We start from the raw sequence: 25,583 nt of genomic DNA, 5'->3' as shown, positions 1-25,583 counted from the left end.
TATCTTTTATTGTTTTAATTAATTTACAAGTAGTTATAGTAAGAGGTTAATTAGAATGGTATTTTTAAACTTTAGTTTAACATATTGGTTAGCGTAATTAGATTTAATTTATATCGTTCTTTTTTCGATAAAATTTCTTATACTGGTATTGTAAGTACCCAATAAAAAATAATATACTTATCCGAATTACCTACTTGTTTTTCGAAATTTCCAGTGTTAAAATCCACTAAATGAATAAAAGAATTAAAAAAAAAAATGTTTCGTTTATGTATTATTTTATTAACATTAAAGAATTATACTACAGGTATACTAGAATTATACTTACTATGCTGGATACCGTAACATAACAGTTACTGTCGACTTGATTGGTGGAAAATAACATAAATTTTCTTATGACTAAGAAACATCGCATGACATACTTATAGAAGAAGTCATATATTAAGGGTTTTCGCCTTTAACGAATTTATAGTTGCGTGTTAGAGTGTAAAGCCCCAGAAATGGTGGTGAAATCGAGTCCTAAAAACAATACTTTAACTCTGTTTACCGTAGGAACTGGATGTATAATAAACATCATTACTCTCAGTGAAGACAATAATAATATTGGACTTCCTACGTATATACTATTATGAACTTTTGCTTTAAATACATCACAGCCGTAAGAAACACTTGAATATATTAAATAAATAACAATTTTTTGTACACGTTTGTGTGGGGAAAAATTGCTTATAAACGCTGTTTTTATTTTATAGAAAATACATCACAATTATTAGTAAAATGAAAAAGTACATCAAAAATTGGCAAAAGAGTTGATTTTATTTTATTATAATACATTTCCTTTTATTTTTAATGCTGGAATGGATTTTTTTCAGATTATTTTATGAGAATACATTTTCATTGGATCGTAATTTTATCTTGATTGCAGAAATCATTTTTTTTGAATTCAAATTGTTAGGGAAATATATTAAAATATCTGCGTTCTGTGTTTCCGGAATATACTGTGATCTGTGAATATGTATATTTATTTTAAATTTTACATATGTTGATTAAATTCAGACACTGCGTAAAGATGATAAACAGGAAAAATAAAGATATAATTATCTAGTTAAAGATACTGTTCGGTGGTTCGAGACTTGGCCCCGTAATTTTTTTTCAATTACACAGATAAAAATATTTATGTAATTTTTTAGTTTATTTTCCTTTTAAATTTCAATTATTTATCTATTTACAGTTTGTTTAAACAATATTGTTTCAAAATTTTGTGAATTATTGTTAATTTAAGCGTTACACTGAATTAAAAGTACCAAATTAATAAATAAAATTTAATTTTCTAAATAACTACATCTGTGTCTGTACCACCTCGGTGGCACAGACGGTAACTTTCTTGTCTGTTACCACTGAAGGTCCCGGATTCGATTCCCGGTTAACGTCTGGAAATATAAACATTTTCTCGACCTGGTTTCTCACACCTTATAAAAATCCTGGATTGTATTTTTAATTACTATGGTTACAGATTTAAATTAAATTTAAGTAATTAAAAAAAAATTGTATTTCTATTATATTTTTAAAAAAATATTTTATTAGGTATTTCTCTACAAATATCTCAATTTTTTATGAAATTTGTGATTTATTTATCATAATTTTCCATCTTAATTAAAATTTTCCATATGTTGATTAAATTTAGACACTACATAAAGATGAAGTATTGTTTTTTATCATAATAATATCATTATTTTTAAATAAGGCGTTTTCTTTTTTTACTAATACATAACGGTTATAACCTGTCGATTTATTGAAATAAATACGTTAGAAAGGATTTATTTAAGAACATTTTCTACTAAGTATTCTCACTGATGTGTTTTTATATCATAAGTTAATTAAAATTCATCATTAATCAAATTGGTTTAATTGCACCAAATTAAAGAAAGATATTCTTTTTTTTAATTTTTTAAATATGTCACCTAATGAACGATATAAACTAAAGTAAGGTTGGTGTTTTATTTGATTTGTGGGTTTATTATTTGTCGAAACAAAAGTAAGAAAGTTTGTCTAGTATAATATGTTTGGAAAATACTTTTTTTCTTTACTCCGTAAAAGTACATATTAACTAAAATTTAAAATGCACTAGAGAATTCAATTTATCGTATTATATTAAATGAGTTTTGTTTCTCTAAGAAAAATGATGGTTCCAGTTTCTTTTCCGCTGACTGTGCCCGCGTTGCGCGGCGGAGTCGCCGACTGATGGCTTGGGTCTATGTCCAGTGGGGCGGCTAGAAGGCGTTGTTAGACGGGAAGGGGAGGGTTGATCTGCCGAGAAGAATGCGGCTCGCCGCTAGACGAGGTGTCTGTCGTATTAGCGCCGTGCGGTCATGCTATTTCGGTCAGTACCCCCTAGCCAGCGCGCAGCACTCGCTTCCTCTTCCTCCATTCACAGTACTGACTACTGACCGCAAATAGCATTCCCGCAGATTGCTGAAATCCTCCCCCCCTCTCAGTATACCCCCTTCTTTGCGCTCCCCTTTCAGTTTTAACACTCTTTCTCTCTCACCGGTCAGTCTACTTGTATCTTTTCTCGCTTGCCTGTCTTTCTTGTTTCTTCTTTTTTTCTTATCCTCCTGTCTGTAGAATGAAACACTGGTTCACGTCTATCTGTGTGTCTGTCTAGTTCGCCCATAAATTATAGGTATTACATCTACATTTCTACTTTTCTCCTTCCTAATTAATTATCGCTTAAAATTATTTCTTGCGGTGTAGAAAACGTAACAAAATAGCACAGCATTATCCTCAATATTTATTTATTTTACTTTGTAAATAAACAAACCATATAAGATTTGATGTATACTTTTATATATTATAGCACAAATGCCAAATTGTTCTCTATAATTTATTTCCTTGTATTTATTCTAAGTATTTTAAACATTTCGTATAATATTTAAACTTTCAATAATTTGCTGTTTCTATATAATCAAATATGAAAGTTACTTCCTCGGTCAGGACCTGAAAGTACACTTAGCAAACAACCATATTTATAAAAGCTTAATTTTTAAACTATTTTAAGCATAAAATTTCATTAATGAGAAAATACTAAAAAAATGTCCGGTCGAGATCTACTCGGAATAACCGTTTTGGTAAACCGGGATCCCAAAATCCTTTACAAATAGATTCACTATTTTCTAGATAGTCTTTTTCAGCTAACGTTATCGTTCCTCCCTTCTTCCTTAATCATTTTCAAAACGTAGCAACGGTATAAGAAGACATCTTCAGGCGCTACATCAATTTATCTTGTAAATTAGTAATATGTCTAAGGTACCGATATTCTTTCTACACCAATTCATTTTATATAGCCTAATATTTATCTAAAAGAGAAGATAATTTTGGTTTATTTCTTGCCCATAAGAACATAATCTCATCCTGTGATACTAGGCAATTCTGTCATCTGATTTTCCCCTCAAAAATCTCAATTTTGTAAATTGTAACAAGTACTGCTTTCTCTTTCTTGAGTCAGGTTTACTACTGTACAGTAATATAGTAATTTTGTTAAATATAATTAATACAATTTTTCTTCATTATGAGTTACATTATGAGTAATTTTATACAATGCTAGAAACCTATTCGATTACACTGTTTTAAAAATAATTCATCGAATCCAAGGTAATTAAAAAATGAAACTTGTTCGAAAACGTAATACGAGTAAGTATCTCTTGATCTGATTGTATAATGGTCTTTAAAAATCATTATCGCTTAATAGTGTCATATAATAATAATCGCTACATACTAGTACATTTTATAATACAAAGTAAGTTTTTACTGATAAATTTCGTTCATCTGATTGAATTATTACTTCATCATCATAAAACGTGCGATAAGGAATTAATCTTACAATCTCTTACTTGTATTTTATTATGATTTCCTCAAAAATAAATTATAATTCTTGTTAGCGTTGAAAAAATTAACTACCTGTTCACGAACTTTTAGTGAAAATCCATTAAGTAAGTTTATATTTGTTTCTCTTGAAAAGGAACGTTTATACTTTCCTGATATTATAGACTCCTAGAGCTATGCGGAGAAAAGGAGAGTATGGTAATTAATCAAAAAATTTGGTATGGTTTTTTGGATTTCTCGACGGTGCATTACTCAGAAACTCCAAAAAACAAAAAAAAAGTTGTGGCATGTTTGAAGCTTAATAACTTTTGACTGGATGAACCGATTTTTATGAAATTTTGTACACGGAATCAGTATATTTGGTAATTCGTTGGTAAAAGTTTGGGATCAACATCTCCAGTGGGTGAGTGTAAATAGTTTAATTTTCCCCAAACAATTTTGAAACATAACCTCATTTTATTGTATTAAGCCTTAAATGTGTGTATGCTTATCGTAGCAGTTAAAAAAAAAATTTGCTCCAAAAATGGAAATAAAAGTACCTTTTTATTTATGGAATATTTTTTAACTGATTTTTTTTCATGCTTTGCTAGTATAGTGGGTAAGTGATTCAAAAAATAAAAAATACTTTGGGAATAATATTGGTGGTGGAAAGCCGCTCAAGGTTTAAAAATATCGATTTTTTTTTTTTAAATTTTTCAAAACTTTTTTGTAATTTAAATATATTGATTTATTAATAATAATTATTAACCTCTTGATTGTTAAAACGTTTTACGACAAATAATAATTCAGTAATACAGTAATTACAATTTAAAAAATCTTATGCGGACACCAGATGACTACGTTGTACGCCTATATATACACATATTTTTAAAATGAAAAGTAAATAAAATTTTATTTCATTAATAACTTTTTTTATTATTATTAATAACATATTATTGAAAAGTGCATATTATTGAACATAGTAATAATTTTTTTACAATGATAGGTTAATAATTATTAATAAATCAATATATTTAAATTTTAAAAAAAAGTTAAAAAATATTCGAACCGATGTACCTTCCCCTGAGATCCAAATAAATCATTAATTAAATTTTTATTTGGCTGTAACTCTGAAACCAATGAAAATAAGTACCACTTATGATACATCGTTGAAAATCGCTCAAATAGGGCTTATTACTGCAGTTAAGAAGAAGTCCAAAATCTAAATTGTTTTTGATTTTGGGCTTTTTAGGACACTTTTTGTTCAGCGGATTGCAGTCAAAAGGAGAGGTGCACAACTAGATGTTACAACGGTCCTAAATACAAAATTTCAACATCCTACGGCTAATAGTGTTTGAGTTATGCGAGATACATTCATACGTACAGACGTCACGTCGACGACACTAGTCAAAATGGATTTAGAGATGATCAAAATGGATATTTCCGTTGAAATCTGTAAACCAAAATTTTTCGCGATCACAATATTTCCTTTACTTCTTACAAGGAAGTAAAAATGTATTTCGAAACAAATATCAGAAGTTATTAATGGAATAAAACTTTATATACTTTTAATTTAAAAAAAAATTATTTATGAATTTAATAGTCGTACAAGGAAGTCATGTGGTGTCCACATCAGATTTTTGGTATATTTAAACTTTTAATACTACTAAAAGTTTAATAAATAATAAAATAGTAATTATATTACAATAAAATTTCATCATAATTCACCCTAACTCAGAAAACAAAATCTTAGGTAACTTTTTGTTGGTTGTACATTTTTTAGTGGAATTTTTTTAGTTTCATCCATTGAACATAATAATAAACGTAGGTAAGTCAAAAAAGGTTTTTTCTCGGTAATTTTGGAGGTGAAGCAGAAAAAATAAAACATTACTGATTTTTTTTTAATTTTGAAAACTATTTTCGGTTTATTTAAACATATAATGATCATTTTACAATAAAACTTCCATCATAATTAATTATGATTTTATGATATTAATCTTTATTTTTTTTTATGTATAATCGTAACAATGCCAGGAAAGTATTACAACTTTGTTGTTTACTTTTTTTGAGTCATCTATTGCTTATTCTCGAATCTTTTCAGTTCTGTGCTAATCTTTTAACCTTGGAAAATTTATTATAACCTACATCCTTAATTGTCTGTTTTTAATATATTTTAATCTTCTCTTCCTTTTAAATAAATTTCGATCACACGTATACAAATTACATTTTAAAATGCATTCGGTTTTCAAAGAAATACATCGTGGCCTTCCTTAGGAACATACTGTTGTAAATTTTTATTATGTTTTTGTAAAAATAGAAATGTGATAAAATAAACAAAACTGTCTTATCGAAGCAGTAGCAGTAGCGGAACGGTTGCGGGTAAAAATCCCGTTTTAAAACAGGGATTTATAATTGAAACAGCTAGGTAAAACTGTTTCAAAGATAAAGCAGCATAATATGCATAAACTTCGACCAAACATTTTTATATGCCTGTTTTACTGAAATATATTTAATATTGAAATATTAAAAGATAGGTAATTTATTAAAAGAATACACAGCACCGAAATACGAATGAGATTAAATTGTTAAAAGTCTTGATAAAAATATAAACGAAATATAACCACGTTGGAGAAACCGTTTAATAAAGCAACCGTTTCAAAATAGCTGTTCCGCAGTCTTGAATAGCCGTTGCAAGCAATCTTATTAAAACAATTCCACAAATTTGTTTTTTTTCAATCTCTTTTCAAAAGTAGCTTATTTTTTCCAATAAAAATTAACTTTATTTGAAAGTTAAAGCAATTTTAGCTGACTGGTTGTTCTGTACTGGAGGAATTTTTCATTTATTTATTTTTCTTTTCAGTTTAAAGTTCTAAATTTTCCTAAACTTATTTTAAAATTAAATTATCAAATTAAATTCAAATTTAAATTACTTCTTATGTAATTTTTACGTCATACAAAATATAAATTTTGATTATGGATAACATCTGTGTTTTGCTTGAATGATTTAAACATTTTTATAAAATGTTATGGTACATAGAAACATTATAATAGAAGATATGTTTAATTAAAGATAATTTTAACTGTTTTTTTTTTAATATATTTTGATTAATTGACGAATACTTGGATCTAACGAAATCTTTCTACTTTTAGTTTATAATGCATGTAATAGTCTGCCGTTTTACTGATTATTTTTCTTTTATCGTACAAAACATTAAAAAAAATTCAATATATACAATTAATGTTTCAGTTGAATATTCTAACATACTCAGCGCGATCGCAAGTTCAAACACGTTCACAACTAAGTGTTTATTAGTCTGTTTTCTGAGGTCAACTTTCAACCTATTTTCTTGCGCTTTTGTACAACTACAATTGTGAAATAAATTATAATTAACAATTAATTTTACAGAAGTTTATAATTTTAAAAGAATCTTCTTTTAAAAAAAGAAAAGAAAAAGATAATTAATGGTAATTCACTTAATTATTCTAAAAAGATCATAATTATTATTACTATTAGATAAAGAACGTAAATTTGACCTTGAAAATAACCTTTCACTGGTGTCATTTTTGTCTAGACGATCTAAACCAGCTTTTAAGTAGGTCGTGACCTCCGGTGTCTTTTTACGTAAAACATTATTTATTTTAACTTATTAATAGTATAAATTTTAACATAATAACTATTTAATTAATTGTATAAGTTCTCTTTTCTTTTATTACTTTTTCAGTAATATATTTTACAGATTTTTTTTAATATAAGTTTTTATAAAAGAGCTAAATTTTTAGTATTGATTGTTTTAATATTTAAGTATCGTTTGTATAAACTGATTTTTATACATTTTTTTAATATTGGTTTTTATTAACTTAAAAGGAAATCTTTTTTGTTTAAAATAAAATAAAATATATATAAATTAATTATAGTTGTAATTTCGATATGTCTCTTCATTGAACTAGCTACCTAGCTAGAAATTCTCTTCATTGAACTTTAATTCATCCTTTTTTATATTCTAATTATTATAAATTTCGAAAATTTACATCCGCCTATATTTTTCTGTACCAATCAATATGCGGTTGCGTAAAAAATAATTTATTTAATTGTGAATTACGTATTTATTGTCAATTATTAAGTATTATAAAGCTTGGCTGTACAGGTGTCCCAGGAGGCGTTGCCATAATTAAAGGAATGAATCAGGACGAAAAAGGAAATGTGGACAAAAATGGCCTATCGCGTTTCATTTTCCTTTTGTTCCGTTTTGTGTTTTTTTTTGTACTTCCTTGTACGAAGTAAAGGAATTATTGTGATCGCAAATAATTTCGGTTTTCAGATTTCAACGGAAATATCCATTTTGACATCCCTGAATCCATTTTGACTAGTTTCGGCGTGACGTCTGTATGTACGTATGTTTCTCGCGTAACTCAAAAACTATTAGCATAGGATTTTGAAATTTTGGATTAGGACTATTGTAACATCTAGTTGTGCACCTCCCGTTTTTATTCCAATCGATTTAACCAAAAGTGTCCAAAAAGCCCAAACTCCAAAAAATTTGGATTTTGAACTTTTTCTTAACTGCAGTAATAAGCCCTCATTGAGAGCTTTTCAGCTATGAATATTGCTGAAATAATTCATGTGGTACTTATTTTCATTGGTTCCATGTTATAACCGAATGAAATTTTAATTAATGAAATATTTAAACCTTATAAGGGGAAGACATATCGGTTCAAATCAGACTTCATCTCTGTTTTTCTTAACTTTTTTTTTAAATTTATTTAATAGTTTTTTATTTATTAGTAATTATTAAACTCTGATTATAAAAAAGATACGGTAAATAATAATTCGATAACAGTAAAAAAAAAAGAAAAAATATCAGAAGTTGGTAATGAAATAAATTTTATGTACTTATCACCTTAAAGAAATATATACGAATATATAATTTAATAGGCGTACAAGCAAGTCATGTGGTGTCCACATCAGATTTGGTGAAACTATCTGATTATTCGTTTTTATTTTCATTTTGTTGATGGTTACATAATAATTCAAAAAAATATAGTATTAGATAGATATAAGACATACGTTTATTTAAAGAATAATAAAGGGACTTTTATTGTATCCTAATATTTCAGGTATCCTAATATTTCAGGTTTCACCGCTGATTAGAGGCAAAGACATAATGACCGAGACCCGGTTCCCTGCTGAGGGGATGGGAGGTGGCGTAGCCATACCCCGTCTCCGAGGCGGGGGATTAGAGGCAGGCGAATAAAATAAAATTAAAGATCCGAGACCGGGGGAGCTAACCTGCCGTGCCGGGTGTACAACCGGTTGGCGGGGGACACTCCCTTAGAGTAAAAGGACACTCTCCCCGACTGAGTATACTTAAATGGATATCCGGTCGGGGAGAGTAGGAAAAAAAAATATATATTTCACGTAAGATTGTTGAATTAATAATCGTATAAATATTTGATGTATTAATATTTTTTTCAGAGATTGTGTAACTGTTCACTTTATTAAAGAATTGCAGGATCGTATCTTACTTTCAAATGAAATAAATTTAAATGAAGTGCAGCAAAAAATGTGTATATGTAATTTAATAGGCTTACAAGAAAGTCATGTAATGTCCACATCAGATTTTTTTTTAATGAAGATTGTGTACATATACACAAAATAAATAAATTTGAAAATTTTACATTTGATAATTTCAAAATGGCGGTCATTAATTTTTTTAAATTATTAATACCTCCGTAAATATTAATTTTATCGATTTTTGTTTTAATAGATAAAATTTTAAGCCACTTTATTATAAACTAAATGACCCCATATTTGTTTAAATCGATTGATCAACAGCTGAGATATAGCTGAAGTTATTGGCAAAAAATATTGGATGGCAAATTTTGTGCAGTTTGATAATATTGTGCCTGTTTTCACTTCCTTCACTAAATTACAAGTAATTAATGATAATTTCTATTATTATTATTTTTTACTATTACTATTTTTGTCAGACTGCATAATTTTTGCGTACCATTTAAATAATTTTAACCATCTCTCAGTTCAACCTATTTGAACAAAGAGGTATCATTTTGTGAATAATAAAAGGTTTAAAAATTTAACTAATAAAAACGTAATTAGGTAAAAGTAATATTGACAGTACTAAAGTAATATTGTTCTAATGATATAAACATTTTTGAATTTTCAAACATTTATTTTGTAGATGTTGTTGGGTACATGTACATCAATTTCATTAAAATAATTCAATCCTTATTAAAATATATATTTCTATTGAAAAAAAGACACAAAATAGCAGTCAGAGGAAAAATTGAGCGAGATAGTGCACTTATTCATTTTGATTTCCAGAATCAATCCGTAAATTTGGCCATCATCTTCTTAATATATTTGTTAATAGACATTAAAATTACTTACAGAAACACATCCATCTAGTTTGTAAAGTATTATAATTGAATTAAATATTTTCTAGGTTTTTCTAAGGTTTCTCTTGTTTTATTTTTTATTTTATTTGTTAAATAATTATGCTCAAGCGATATAAGGATTGCCTATAGTTTTCTCAACCCTAGACTCTCTACACATAGTAATTTAATGTTGCTGTCTAGTTTCGTGTTGGTGATCATCATACTCGTACATGTAATAATTATAGACTTACCTCCTTTCTGGTTTCATGTTATTCTGTTTTTTTTTTCGCATTAGTTATTAACTTTATCTTTTTTATTTTATTTTAATTAATATTTTCCCGTACCGTTTTTACTATTTATTATTAAATTTCTGTTTCTTAAAATGTAGTCCATCAACCATTTTTTCTTCATAAAAAATTTTGCCTTAATCCTTCTTCTTCAATTCATCTTATAAACCATTTTACTTCATAATTTATCAATTTATCTCATTTTCATCATGTTTTTATGATTACCTATTTCTTATAGATCTAACATTTATTCTTTTCCCTTTTAATTTTTCTTTAATGAAAATTTTCGTTACATAATGGACTATACTCGGAGCAAACGTTTTAAGAATTTGTTTTTAATTCTTAAATAAGATTTTACTATATATATTTTGTGTTAGATATCTTTCTCTATAAAATCTCTTTAACATCAGTTCTATTTTTTAATGACTTTCTGAATTTTTTTCATTTTTTACCAATTTATTTTATAAATAAAATTTTTTGGGCTATTTCATTATTTTTTTATGTTTTATTTTTATTTAATTTGTTTTTTTTTTAATGAATGCTTATGGAAAATTATAGTAATAAGTAAGGTTAAAGATATAATTCAATAAAATAGAAAAAATACAGCTTGGATTGGTCGATAGCCAAATGACAACGAAACACAACTCTTACTAAACAGGTATTTAATAAACAAATAAAAATTCCGGTGAAACACAAGTGAAATTGTAGAGATGATGAAATAGAAAAAAGCAAGATTTGAAACAAATTGCCATGAAAAAAAAATGAAGAAAATGCTTCACATTAGAAGGTATTAAGTTATGTAGGAATTTAGAGTAGATGAAGAAAAAGTAGTATTAGTTAAATTAGTGTTGATTTTTACTTCCTTATACGAAGTAAAGGAAGTATTGTGATCGTGAAAAATTTCGGTTTTCAGATTTCAACGGAAATATCCATTTTGACTAGTTTCTGCGCGACGTCTGTACGTACGTATGTATCGCGCATAACTCAAAAACGATTAGCCGATTAGCACGTTCCCTTTTGATTGCAATCGACTTGACCACAAATGTCAAAAAAAAGCCCAAAATCCAAAAAAAAACTGGATTTTGGACTTTTTCTTTAACTGTAGTAATAAGCCCTCGTTGAGAGCTTCTCAACGATATATCATAAGTGGTACTTACTTTTCATTGGTTCCAGAGTTATAGCCAAATAAAACTTTAATTAATGAAATATTTGGATCTTGCAAGGGGAAGGCACATAGGTTCGCATCCGAATTCTCCTTTTTTTAACTTAAATGTTAATTATTAATAATTATTAACCTCTGATTGTAAAAAAAGTTTTACAATAAATAATATCCAATAACAAAAAAAATAAAAATATATTAGAAGTTATTAGTGAAATAAAATTTTATGTACTTTTCATTTAAAAAAAAATGTGTATATGCAATTTAATAGGCTTACAAGGAAGTCATGTGATGTCCACATCAGATTTTTACAATTATTTTCATGGTTTGTATATGTTATTCAATGTAATTAAAAAAAAAACTGCAGTTTTACTTTTTTTTGAAGAGGTTATATTAAAAAATATTGATACATAAATAATTGTATTATGTAAAAAAAATAAAATAAATGACAGTTTATAAATGAGATATACCATTTAAATAAACTCTTATCGACATCATATGCATATATTAACTTATATTACTTAAATCCAAGTGAAAGTTGGCTTATTTTAGTGTTCATGAAGATAGGTACTGAAGTGAAGAAATTTGACGTGATGTGACCTACAGACGGGGTATATTTTCTATAACCAGCCTGTTGTTGTAATTGACATACAGCAAGACAGACAGACGTTATATACTCCGTACTAACATAGCAATATTTTTTTTTATAACGGAGTCGGATGTCTCTTGTATCTTACTTATTTTATTCTCTATGCTAACCGAGGACATGGCCTCCGTCGTGATGACGTAATGTCTACTACACCTAGATACTGCCTGCTTGGAGTAGACATATTTATTGACCGTACCGACCAAGTTGTGCGGTTGCAGAATAAATAAGTAAATGTGCATAACACCACACCCAGTTAAATACTTTACTTCACCCAAAAAGCTATTCGATGGAAACTAAACCATTTGTATCTTTTTTCATTTCTTTCTTCCAACGCTTACCTAAATTTCTTCAAAAAATAAGCATTTTTGAATTATATCAATTGGAGAATAATTAAGGGATCTTTTACTTAATTTTACTTTTAAAAACTTCAGAAGATTGTACAACAGATTGTAGAACATCTTTTTATGGTTCATTCATTTTTAAACCAGGTTAGAAAAAAAAATTAACTGATATACGCGGTAAATTAAAACAAATAACTGATCTACAAACCAGGGTAAATTTAATTAATCCTATCGTTTAAAACATTAAAAAACTTTGATAATTTTACCATGTTAAAAATATATCATTAGAATATTATATAACTAAAAACCTTTACGTAACTGATAAACGTTCATTAACACCGAATAAATTTAATGATATGAATTCTCTTAAGTTTAAATTAGAACCTTTTAAGTGACAGTACAAAAAGGTTAAAGTAGTTATTATGTTATTTACATAAACCATTTTTTATAGTAAATAAAGTAAAATTCTGAAAAATATGACGATTATTAAAACGTTTGTTAAAATTTCAATTTGGTTTTCTGAAAGTGAATAAAAATATATTTCGTTATATTCGTTGTAATCTTTTAAAAAATCATCGGAATGTTTTAGTTGTCGCAGTTTCTTTTATTTATTTAGAAGGTTATGTATAATACAAAAATCGTTAAGTTATTATTTAATTGACTCTAAAATTATGATGGAATTTTTCATATAATTCTTAGTCAAATCTCATGATAACATTTAATTTGATGAATAATTTCGAATGTAAATGTTTCAAATTTTTCTTTTGTAATATAAAAATAGGGAAACAAAAAGAATTTTCATTTTACGATCTATTAATTTTTTTTATGAAAGAAATAGGAAATAGGTAACGTACCCTACCGGGTTGGTTTAGTGCTGAACGCGTCTTCCCAAATCAGCTAATTTGGAAGTCAAGAGTTCTAGCGTTCAAGTCCTATTACAGTCAGTTATTTTTACACGGTTTTGAATACAAGATCGTGGATAGCGGTGTTCTTTGGTAGTTGGGTTTCAATTAACCACAGATCTCAGGAATGGTCGAATTGAGACTGTACAAGACCTTATACACTTTATTTACACTCATACATATCATCCTCATTCATCCTCTGAAGCATTATCTGAACGGTAATTGCTGGAGGCTAAACAGGAAAAAGAAAGATGTAATTATTTAGTTAAAGATACTGTTCGGTGGTTCGAGACTTGACCCGTAATTTTTTTTCAATTACACAGATAAAAATATTTATGTAATTTTTTAGTTTATCTTTCTTTTAAAATTTTTTCAATTATTTATCTATTTACTGTTTGTTTAAACAATATTGTTTCAATTTTTTTTTTTTAATTATTGTTAAATTAAGTGTTACACTGAATTTAAAGTACCAGATTAATAAATAAAATTAAGTTTTTCTAAATAACCACCTCTGTGTCTGTACCACCTCGGTGGCACAGATGGTAACTTTCTTGTCTGTTACCACTGAACGTCCCGGGTTCGATTCCCGGTTAACGTCTGGAAATATAAAATTTTCTCGACCTGGTTTCTCACACCTTATAAAAATCCTGGATTGTATTTTTAATTACTATGGTTACAGATTTAAATTAAATTTAAGTAATTAAAAAAAATTGTGTTTCTATTATATTTTTTTTAAATATTTTATTAGGTATTTTTCTACAAATATCTCTATTTTTTATGAATTTTATGATTTATTTAACAAAATTTTCCATCTTAAATAAAATTTTCTTAATAAATTTGATAGGGTATTCAAAAGTCTATGAAGATAATTTAACTGTATAATGCGTAATTCTTTGAATCGTATATTCTATTCTCATGGTTTATCGTATGATAAAGTTTTTCCTCTATAATTTTTTTTTATCGACTGTGCCAGACATTCTTATCGCTAGACATGCTTGTTTTGCTTTTATAAACAATTTTATGTTTACTTTATCTTATTATTGGACATTCATTTACGTAGTATGCCGACAGGAAAAGTTCTATAATTTTTTTTTATCGTCTGTCTGCAGTTTTATATTCAAGGTTTTCCTTTTTGTTTCATCATCTTTATTTTTTTTTTTTTTTTTTTTAATATATAAATTTCTGTTAAATACAGTTTTGCAAATGTGTCTGAGACACAAACTTTACAGCTTCACTCCCCCTTGTGAATTTTTTCCTATCAAAAATCAGTGTACTTTAGTCACTACTGTTCTGTCCTTTGTAATTTAGTTTCTTTATCAGATATTTTTTAAGTTTGTATATTTTAATATTTATTTATCAGTATCATTCTCACAGCTATGAGGATAACGAACACTAACCAGTCAATAGTAGCAGAATAAAGTATTGTCGGGTATTCGCGACTCGATCCGGATATTCAGAGATTGACAATTGAAAATGTTTATATAATTACAATTTATTGTATAACATAAATAAAATAAAACAAATCAATAATAATAATGATGAACGACAATAATAATCATAGTAATCACAACCACATTAATAATACTAAATGTCAATAATAATAACAAACGGTGATTACATACAAAATATAATTTAAAGTAATCGTCAGGATTTATTTACTGGGAGTTAAATATTGCAAACCAGAATTCAGTTCCATTGTCAAGACATAAGCATGAACGCTAGTTTCAACACTTTTAACCGCTAGTCTTGTATTAATAACAATAGTACAACAGAAAAGACAACTATAAAGTTCTTTTATTGAAAATATCTTTGTTGCTCACAAAAAAAAACTACCCAACAATTTATGAATGAAATTTAGTACATTATCTCTTTCACTTATAGTCTAACAGTAACTCAGAATCACTTGTTTTCATGTACTGGAATTACTTGTGACAAGTTCCACGCGAGTTCGAGGTAAGTTCCACGTAAGTTCGACGCGATTAAGGTGCCTTAATCGCGTCGAACTTAATTCACTAGAAATTCACACCTTCACTCACCTTCTCACAGAATACTCTTGCCTCAAACTCGCATAATAACTGAGAGTTTTAAGCGAGGGCTTAAAACTCTCTCGCAGACTGTCAACTAGTCTTTCCCGAAGTACTTATACTGCTATCCGTTTTACCTACAGGATGGGTCCCAACTCGAAGGATGAGAATGATTGTCCTCACATTTTCCCATGAGATTTCAAACCTGGATCCGGTAACTTCTCACGGAACAACATCTGTTTATGTGTGTCAGTGAGCAGTATTACAAAGGACGATTGTTAAACGGACTTGTTAGCTTTACTAAAAGGGTTTCTTTTAGCCCTTTTCTAGATTCCTCCCATTATTTTATTTTCTACTACTTTCTTTTTAACTGGTAGGAATCCGTTACTCAGGTTCTTTATACCGGTCTTATTACAGTATGAATAACCCGTGCTCTTGAATATAGTTTAGATTTAATATAAATTTATTAGCTTTGTGTGATCATCGTTATCCTCGCTGTCTTTTCATTCGTCTATGTTTGATCGTTGCAATTTCTCTAAGTGTATTTATCATTTGTTATTGAATTAAAAAATATATGAAACTGAAACATTTCTTCATGGTTGTTTAGATGGGGGTGTGTGATACATTTGTATAATACAATTTGTAAGGGGTTCTATATTACGTGCCATAACCTAAAAGGTTGACGTAACCTGATATGAGATCCAGATAGTATCGTATTTTCAAGGTAATTAGTATCTAATTTCAGACTTAAAAATAATTTTAAAATAGCTTATTCACTATGCCGAACATATTGTTGTTCATCGACATGCTAATTCCATCAAAATTCAAATAATATTTTGCTATACAAATGAAACAAACCTTCATTCTATTTGCCACAGAGATTGGCTTTTTAGGAAATAACATAACTCACAGAGAAAACAACTGATTAATCCCTCTTTTACCTTAGTTACATTACATGCTTCACAATCATAAAAAAGATTGAGACAGATGTTGTACACCAAGAAATTAACATATCCTTCCAGTCTAGATTACTTTCAGTAAATATTTATTAATTTCAAATATTCTTCACTGTAAATACTCTTGTGCGCATTTTAATGTATTACTACATTTTAACAAGACGTTCTCAAATTACGTGAATATCAAATGATTAACAAGTTTACATAAAAAATCGTAAATTTTTTTTACCAGTTTCATCAGTTTGAGACATCAATTTCTAGACTAAGTTATCATAAAAAATATTATTTAAAAAATAATAAAAAGTATGATATATAATTAATCAAAGTCTAGTTTAAGAAACTCTTTCTTATAAATTAGAGTTATTCATTAAAAATTTTCCAGGTTCTTGTTTAATTGTCGTCCTCCATGGTGCGAGTGGTAGCGGCTCGGCCTTTCATCCGGAGGTTACAGGTTCGAATCCCGGTCAGGCATGGCATTTTCACACGCTACAAAAATTTTCATCTCATCCTCTGAAGCAAACACCTAACGTTGGTACCTGGAGACTAAAAAAAGTTCTTTTAACACATTTTATTACATTATATGCATTTTTTATGAAAAAATTAACTTAAGAAAAAACAATATATGAAGTGTCATTTTTAGTACTATTTTTTAAATCAGCACCAAAAAAATATAATATATACATAAGAAACATATAAAATTCAACAAATTTTTTTTCATAAAATTCAAATCAGAGCATTTTTTTGTGATACATTGCAACGCAGTATTTTATTGGGGGGGGGGGGGGGTAGAGTCAAAGACTGGTAAATAAAATTAAAAAGAGAGGCTTCAAATCGTTTTTGTGACTATCTTATCTGTAATTTTAAAATTTAAGTTTTTTTTTACTACCGGAAAGATTTAAAAGAGGAATATAGTAGATGAAAAATTTGTTAGGAGATTTGTCATTTTCTAGATTAAAAAAACTGAACACAGTTGTAGGACTTTCCCATCATGCGGCTTTTTTCTGAAGCACGGCTTACGTACACGTACAACTTAATTTAAAATATTTATCATTTTATTTAAATATAATATTTTTTGTTTATTCAGTTCAATAATTCTAATTAAAGTGCGCGCGCATACCATATTTCATTTGCGCGGGTGTGGCAGTACTAGCGGCCTCTTTAAATACTTTTTTGCACTGTAAATATTCATTTATTTATTTAATTCTACCGCTAACCTGTGACGTCACAACATACAGACGATTACAGCAGCTGTACGTTAGTACTACACTAGCGCTCCATATTGTGAAAGAGGGGATACTAATAACACAGTATACTCATTTAGCCACTATTGTATTTAAATAACTTTTTTGGGGGGAGTGCGATTTTGCAAATTTTTTTTGTAAATATTATTATTTTTCATTTCTTAATAAATGTGCCTAAAAAAATAAGACTTTTATTAGGTGAAATCTCGTGATACTGAGGGTGACCTTCATGTACAGCCTCACCCCTTTGACCTTTTAAGTTAAAAATGTAATGGCATCAGTGCCCCATATATAGAAGTAATCTGACCAAATTTGGTCAGAATCGGTCCGTTATTCCTAGAGATATGAGTGCAAGACCGAACACAGACAGGTACATACGAACATCCAGAAAATTTCCATCCGATTTTTTGGATTCGTTAGGTGTCAAAACATAAAGATCCGGTAAAAATCGCATATGCCCAAATTGAACCGATTACAATACTTTCCCTTCTAAAGCTACAGCTCTGCTATAGTGCTAGACGGAAAAGTAAAAACAAAAACAGAGTTAAGCGACAGTCATCTTCAAAGTCGATTATTTTTTTCATGTTAGTTCTCCATGGTTTCTTTACAGCTATGAAACAATTTTAAGGGTAATTTTTTTTTAATATCAAAATCGTGACTTTTAATAATTTGATCACATGAAATTTTTATTTCTAAAACTATACCGTTTTTAATTTTATTTTACGATATCGTCTTAGAAGCTGTTCTCTAACAAAATGTGAAGTTTGATTACAGATATACTTTATTTTCCAATATTATTTTACTTTCGGATTCTTGTAAGAAAAATTTTCTTACAATATAAAATCTACGACATCCATCTCAACAATGCATATCCAGTCTCGTGAATAATAAGTACCACTTGCCGCATATACTAGGGAAAGTGAGGAGTGAAGTAGTTTCATCTTTGTCTTCTTCATTGACGAAAATGTACTGTTGAATATCAAAATGCTAATCCTTACATGAAATAAAACCGAAATTTCATGAAAAACCGAATAAGGAATGCATTCATCGTTAGTTTCAGAGAAAGAAACTATGACTGGTTCTTCTGATTTGTATCTAGGAGAAGCATGCGTTTGCAGCCGTAAGAGACTGATCAGATTAGTATAAAACAATAGATTATTTCAGAAAATAATACATTAAACTCAACTTAGTTAAGGGATTTTTCTTTTCCGCTTTCTTTTTGACGGTTGGTTGTGCATTGAACATCAGTACCCTCAGTGTAAGCAATTCTTACTAATATTTCATGCATTTTAGGTACTCTGCATCAAAGAACAAATACTATTTGTTTTCGTCTTTCATAAGTTCATTAATTCGTATAAGTAACGAATTAATATCGCTCTTAAATATAATTTAATATAAAATAAATATTACTTTATTCATTGGAAATTATTGTTTTATCCAAAGATATTTTTATTATCATGACCAGTTAAAGGATTAATAATCTAAATGTAATAAAACATTACCACAATACCATAAAGCAGTGATTTTCAATCGTTTTAGTTCCACGATCCCCAAATATTTTTAAAAATAGATATATAATGAATATTTCGTGACCCTCCCCAACCGCAACCCAGTGAAACCTAGTTAAAACTGTTTAGATGCATTGATAGCGATGGATATGAAAATGGATGTATGAGGTCTACAAACATGAGCAATTTGCAAGTTACAACTTTATCTGTACGGCTCCTTTTAATTTGGTCTGCTTGCATAGTGATAGCGTCATGTTCGAACATCCATATGATACGTTTGAATATGTCGTGCTCTCAGCAGTATTAAAGAGGCGTAAGGGATTGTAGAAGGTCAATTTTGTTTCGAATGCAAAATAAGTGCGCCTGGTGCCTTTATTCAAGTTTTTAAAAGCGTAGTTTCATTGAAAATATTAATTGAAGTTTATTTTAGTGTAAGGTCAAACGGTGTAATTTTTTTTTTCAATTAGATTCTTAAGCAAACTGGATAAATTTTTTGAAAAAACGAAGTGAGTCATCTAAATCCAGTGAATGGAATGGTAAAAAGAGAAGATTGTACAATGTCAGTTATTTAAATTATGGTATTATTTCATTGGATGAAAAGCCGTAGTGCGTTGTTTTCTTTCAAGCCCTCTCCGATGAAAGCATGAAGCCATCAAAATTAATTCGACACTTGGAGGTTAAACATAAAAACAGAGGCAAGATCATAAAAGCCAACCCACGGAATTTTTCGTAAGAGAATTACGTACTTTTAGAAATCAAGAAGCTGCTATTTGTAAATCAAGCCGTGCTGATAAAAATACACTGAAAGCATCTTATCTCGTAGCATTAAGAGTAGCTAAGATGTCCAAACTCCATACAATCGCAGAAAACCTCATATTACTTGCTGCATTTGATATGGTTAGGATTTTAATAGGCGTGGAAGAAGCGAAAAAGATAAAAAAAAGGATCTGCTTTCTAGCGACACAATATCAAGGCGAATCATGACTGCTGATGTTCGCAATCAGGTAATTCAGAAAATGAGTTCAAGTGAATTTTTTATTGTTGAATTAGATGAATCAACAAATGTGGCAAATATATCTCAGTTCTTATGTTTTGTGAGATAGGGAAACAAATTAATTAAAGAAAATGTGTTTAAATATCTTTCTTTCTTTTTCCTGTTTAGCCTCCGGGAATTACCGTTCAGGTATTTCTTCAGAGGATGAATTAGGATGATATGTATGAATGTAAATGAAATGTAGTCTTGTACAGTCTCAGTTCGACCATTCCTGAGTTGTGTGAAACCCAACCACCAAAGAACACAGGTATCCACGATCTAGTATTCAAATCCGTATAAAAGTAACTGACTACTAGGACTTGAACGCTGGAAGTCTCGACTTCCAAATCAGCTGATTTGAGAAGACGCATTCACCAATAGACCAATCCGGTGGGTTTGTAAATAAATAATTGGTCATGCAATAGGACAGTGTCTTTTTAATGTTGTCTTTATGAAGCTTCTAAAAATTATAACATAGATCGGCCAAAATTTATCGTAGTATGCAGTGATGGTGCAAAGGCGGTTACTAGAAAGAACAGTAAATTTCTGAAAAAAATTAAAAGATCATCTTATACCAAGGACGGAATGGACGCACGCACTGCTTCTTTCACAGACCTACTCTTATCTTGCAAAAAAGTGCTGAAAAATTACAAACAAATTCTTTGTAAAGCTGTAAAATTGGTTAATTTTATTAAAAGTCGACCATCGGAATGAGCTGTTTGCTAAATTATTCGATGAAATGGGCGAAAAAGAAAAAATGTCTTTTTTTCCATACAGAAGTCACATTGTTATCACGCGAAAGAGTTAACCGGTTATTGGAATTGCTAGATGAATTAATAATATTTTTCCTGGGTAAAGAAACTTCATTCTCAATGGTTTTATAGAATAATGAGTATATTTTGCTATTGCTTTACTTAGCTGATGTATTTTCGCATTTAAACTACTTAAATGTAATTTAAATGCACGTAAGAAAAACATTTTATTACCGACAAAGTTTGTTTTTATTAGAAAGCTTGGTATCTGGGTATCTGGATTATTCGCCTTAAAAGCAAAAATTATGATATGTTTCCAATCACTTCCGATTATATCGAGAAAAATTTGGATGATGAAGTTATTATTATTCTTCACAGTTTGGATAGCATGAAAGTGCATTTTTGTGAGCTAAAAATTCAGTTGGCGGAGTATTTCCTGGTAGATAAAAATGATTTATCGAAGAGGTGAGTACTGAATCCATTTAGTGAAAACGTTGTTACAGTTGCTAATTTACTGGTTGAGATTTTCGACTATCTCATTGAAATATCTGCTGATAAAACATTACAACTAAAATTCACTACCGAAGATTTAGATAACGTTTTTGGACTGCTCGTCGAAATGGTTATGGAAATTTAGTCAATAGAAGCATTGAAAATATTAATTCCTTTCGCCACGTCTTACATCTATGAGAAGAGTTTTTCGTCTATGGTTGCGCTAAAAACTAAATTTACGTATCGTATTTTATCACTTGAAAACAATTTGCTTTTGTGTTTCTAACATAAATCCACGTATGGATAAATTACTAATTTATTTTCTTTGCGTGTGTACTTATATATGTAAGTAAAATGTCTATATTTTTTTTAATCATAAAATGATTTCATTATTGTTTACGTATAAAGTTGTAGTCTAATTTCGCGATCCGCAGATTGAGAAACGCTGCCGTAAAGTCAGTACGAAATATAAATAACTTACTACTGTATTGTATATTGTATAGCTAACAATCTGTGTTGCGCGCATGCACAGCAAAAGTAGTGTGTGTGTATGTCTGTCTGTATGTCGAAAGAATGAGAGAGAGAGAGAGAGAATAATTTATTGAGAAAGAGCGTAAATAGGATACGTAAGATATTGTCTTACGTTTGACCTTGGACTTGCACGTATACCAATTATTATAACTATCACTTCCACTCCCAAGTTTTCAGACAGCACTTGTGCTATATCACGCGCGCCGTGATACTGAGAAATTAACAATTGCCTTGCAAATTTTTCTTTAAGTTTTAATTGTGTAAAAATAAAGATTTTACGATTTCTGTTTTTCTAAAAAAAAACGATTGTATTACCCTTTATTTATGTGTCTAATTTTCTTATGAATTTAATATTTATATCATAATTAAGTAGTTAAGTAAAAGTAACTGAACAACTTCCTCCTAAGTTCTTGAAGTTTTTTTCATATTTATAATTTATTTAGTTTATTTTATTAAAAAATCAATTATAACTACGTTTTCAGTGTATGAAGTTTGGATTACGACCACATTAACTGGGACTATAACTTTTTTCTTTTTCTGTTTAGCCTCTGGAAATACCGTAAGGTATTAGAGTATGAATCAGGATGATATGTATGAATGTAAATGAAGTGTAGTCTTGTTCATTCTCAGGTCGACCGTTCCTGAGATGTGTAGTTAATTGAAATACAACCACCAAAGAACACCGGTATTCACGATCTAGTATTCAAATCCGTATAAAAGTAACTGCCTTTAATAGGATTAGAACCTTAGAATTTTCGACTTCGAAATCAGCGGATTTGCGACGACGAGTTCACCACTAGACCAACCCGGTGGGATTAAAACTACATTATAGCATAAAATTTGTATTATTTTAGTAACTTTGGATGAAATATAAAATATATCCATTTAATTGTATGATTTTTTTTTTTTTGTTACCGCCTGTTTAAGATGTAACACGATTATTTCTGTTTAAGATTTGTTTCCCATTTCAAGACAGTGCTTACTGCTTAAATAACTTCTTAATTCCTTGATTTTTATTCGTAGATTTAATATTAAATCACAAATAATCAACTGTTTAATTACATTAATTGGGATTATAAAATTAACTGTTAGTTTGTTTTATATATACATACTTATGTTTCATCATGTTTTTATTTAAAGTTTGATCTTTCATTCCATTAAACATCAAATTTTGTATTTTTTTTTCATATCTGACGTTATCTTTTTTTTTATAAAGACCGTTCATTAGCATACCGTATTATATTCTCGTAAAATCTAATAATTTGTGTGGGATGTTATTAATATTTTTTGTAGCAATCAATTTAATGTTCTTTTTTTCCTTTTGCTGTTGCATATATATGTAATTATGATTTTTTAATTGTTTATAATATATATAATGATAATAAGGTTGACAACACTGATAGTGTTTGTTGTGTTGGCAGTGTGGAGCGTGGCGGTGGTGGCGCTATTGGTGGCGGTCGTGATCACTACTGTCGGCGTCATCACGTGTGTTGTCAGCCACTATCGGGGCGGCCTCCAGCCATACCATCCCCCCACCACAGTACCCGTGAGTACCAGATTCACCCTTAATTAATGTTTGATGTTATTCATTTAATTGTTTATTTTATTAAACTATGTGAATTCGTTAAATGTGTTTTTTTGTGCCAGATTTTATCATGTTATAAACTTTCGGTTGAGTTTACTGTTTGCCCAATATCCGATAAAGTTAACTACGATTGTTTTTTAGATGAAGTACGTGTATTACACTATTTGCCCCGGATTTTCAGTTAGTTTTTATAAGCGTAGTTATTATCGAATCCACAAGATATTGAATAGACATCAGAAAAAATATGCTATTTTACTATTTTTATTAAAATAGTTTCATCAGGTTTTCTATTTTATACGTATAACTCTGTAATATTTGGTTAGCAGTCTAAATACTACTGTCTGTATTCGAAATCGTAGCGAAATATTTGTATTAAACATTTGTTTGATAGATTATTAAAAACATACGGTTAGTTTTTACTTTCTGCAAGTCAGTAATTTTATTCCTTTTGTTACGATGAACTGTAAGGGTTCCGCTATAGATTTCTTTACAAGTTATAAACGTAATAATACGTGTACTTATTTTCATTTATTATTATAAATAATAAAAGATTATTAATTTATCAACAATAACAAGATCGGTTATTAAAAACCAATAAAAAACAGGGTCTGGGTTAGCAAAAATTCAAATCTGGTCTCAGTTATCACCTCTTATACCCAATCAAAACTTTCATACATTTTCATCTAGTATATTAGGATAGTTGAGTATAGGCCAAAAATTGTTTTTTATTACGAAATCGCCTAATTCCTTAAAAAAGTAATCTAACCTGATTAGATTACAAGTTTTTAAAACTTACTTTTAAACACTTACAAGTTTTTCTTTTTGATTTATTGCTGCTGACTGTTAAAAAGTTGTTGAGTTTGACTTGCATTGCTAAATTAAAATTTTCATTCCATTTTTAATCTTCTTGACAAACGTTCAAACAAAAGATTTGCATCACTAAAATTTCGAAATTAATGTTTATTTGAGGCGGCTGAATTACATTTTTTTTTTTTTTTTTATACAAATAATTTTCATCTTAAATTACAAAATTGAATAATAAATACACTAATAATCCTGTAGTTGTTTAATATTAAATTTAAAAAAAATGAGGCAAACTTATTAACAAAGTGCTATCTGTAGTGTCTCTTTTTAGTGAAACTAAAATAAAGACGGTGAAAAGGTTGTGGAAAAAGCCATAACAGTATAGACTTATAATAATAAAAATTAAAAATTTCTCACTACCTTAACCTGAAGTATTTTATACAAGAGCTTCAGAAAGATGCTAATTCCGCTATTTTATTTGTTGTGTACGCTCGTTCCATATTTTTAGAATTTTATGATAATTACATTTACGCTTAATTCACGGGGCAGAAATTCTAAAGGTAATAATAATTTTCTATACGCGCTATAAAGAATCTTAAAACTCACTTCGAACTGATTTTTCTAGTAAAACCCATAAAAAATTAGTTGTGAAATGTACGAGGTCAGTTCAAAAAATACGTAGACTAACGTCATAAAACAAAATGTACTTTATTTAGACGTTACTTGTCTGGGTCCCCTTCAAAGTACTCTCCTCCCCGACACACACACTTATCCCAACGATGTTTCCACTTTTGGAAACCGTCCTGGAACGCTTCCTTTGTGATGTTCTTCAGCTCCTTCGTCGTGTTTGCCTCATCCTCGGGAATCGTCTCAAATTTTCTTTCTTTCAAAAATCTTTTTGAGTTTGGAAAACAAGAAGAAGTCACAAGGAGCGAGGTCAGGTGAGTAGGATGAATGGGGAAGAACAGTGATCGAGTGTTTGGCCAAAAACTCACGAGTTCTGAGGGCTGAATGGGCTGGAGCGTTGTCGTGATTAGAAAACCAGTGGTGCATCTTCAATTTTTCGGT

At 29.0% G+C, this 25,583-nt stretch overlaps 1 protein-coding gene across 2 annotated transcripts in view; it reads left to right on the top strand.

The window, feature by feature from the left end:
* The window catches only part of LOC142326787 (uncharacterized), a 355,257-nt gene that overhangs the window by 191,623 nt on the left and 138,051 nt on the right, over nt 1–25,583 (top strand). Inside the window, exon 3 of one of the 2 annotated variants that reach the window (XM_075369494.1) lies at nt 23,548–23,672. The exons of the other annotated variant lie outside the window; for it this stretch is intronic. Coding sequence (XP_075225609.1) covers nt 23,548–23,672 — 125 coding nt within the window. The remainder of the gene's footprint in view (nt 1–23,547; nt 23,673–25,583) is intronic. 2 annotated transcript variants of the gene reach the window in all.

Source organism: Lycorma delicatula, chromosome 6 (genome assembly GCF_047948215.1).
Source record: "Lycorma delicatula isolate Av1 chromosome 6, ASM4794821v1, whole genome shotgun sequence".
Taxonomy (NCBI): domain Eukaryota; kingdom Metazoa; phylum Arthropoda; class Insecta; order Hemiptera; family Fulgoridae; genus Lycorma; species Lycorma delicatula.
The sequence above is the reverse complement of the archived record's forward strand: the minus strand, read 5'-3'. Positions and strand labels throughout refer to the sequence as shown.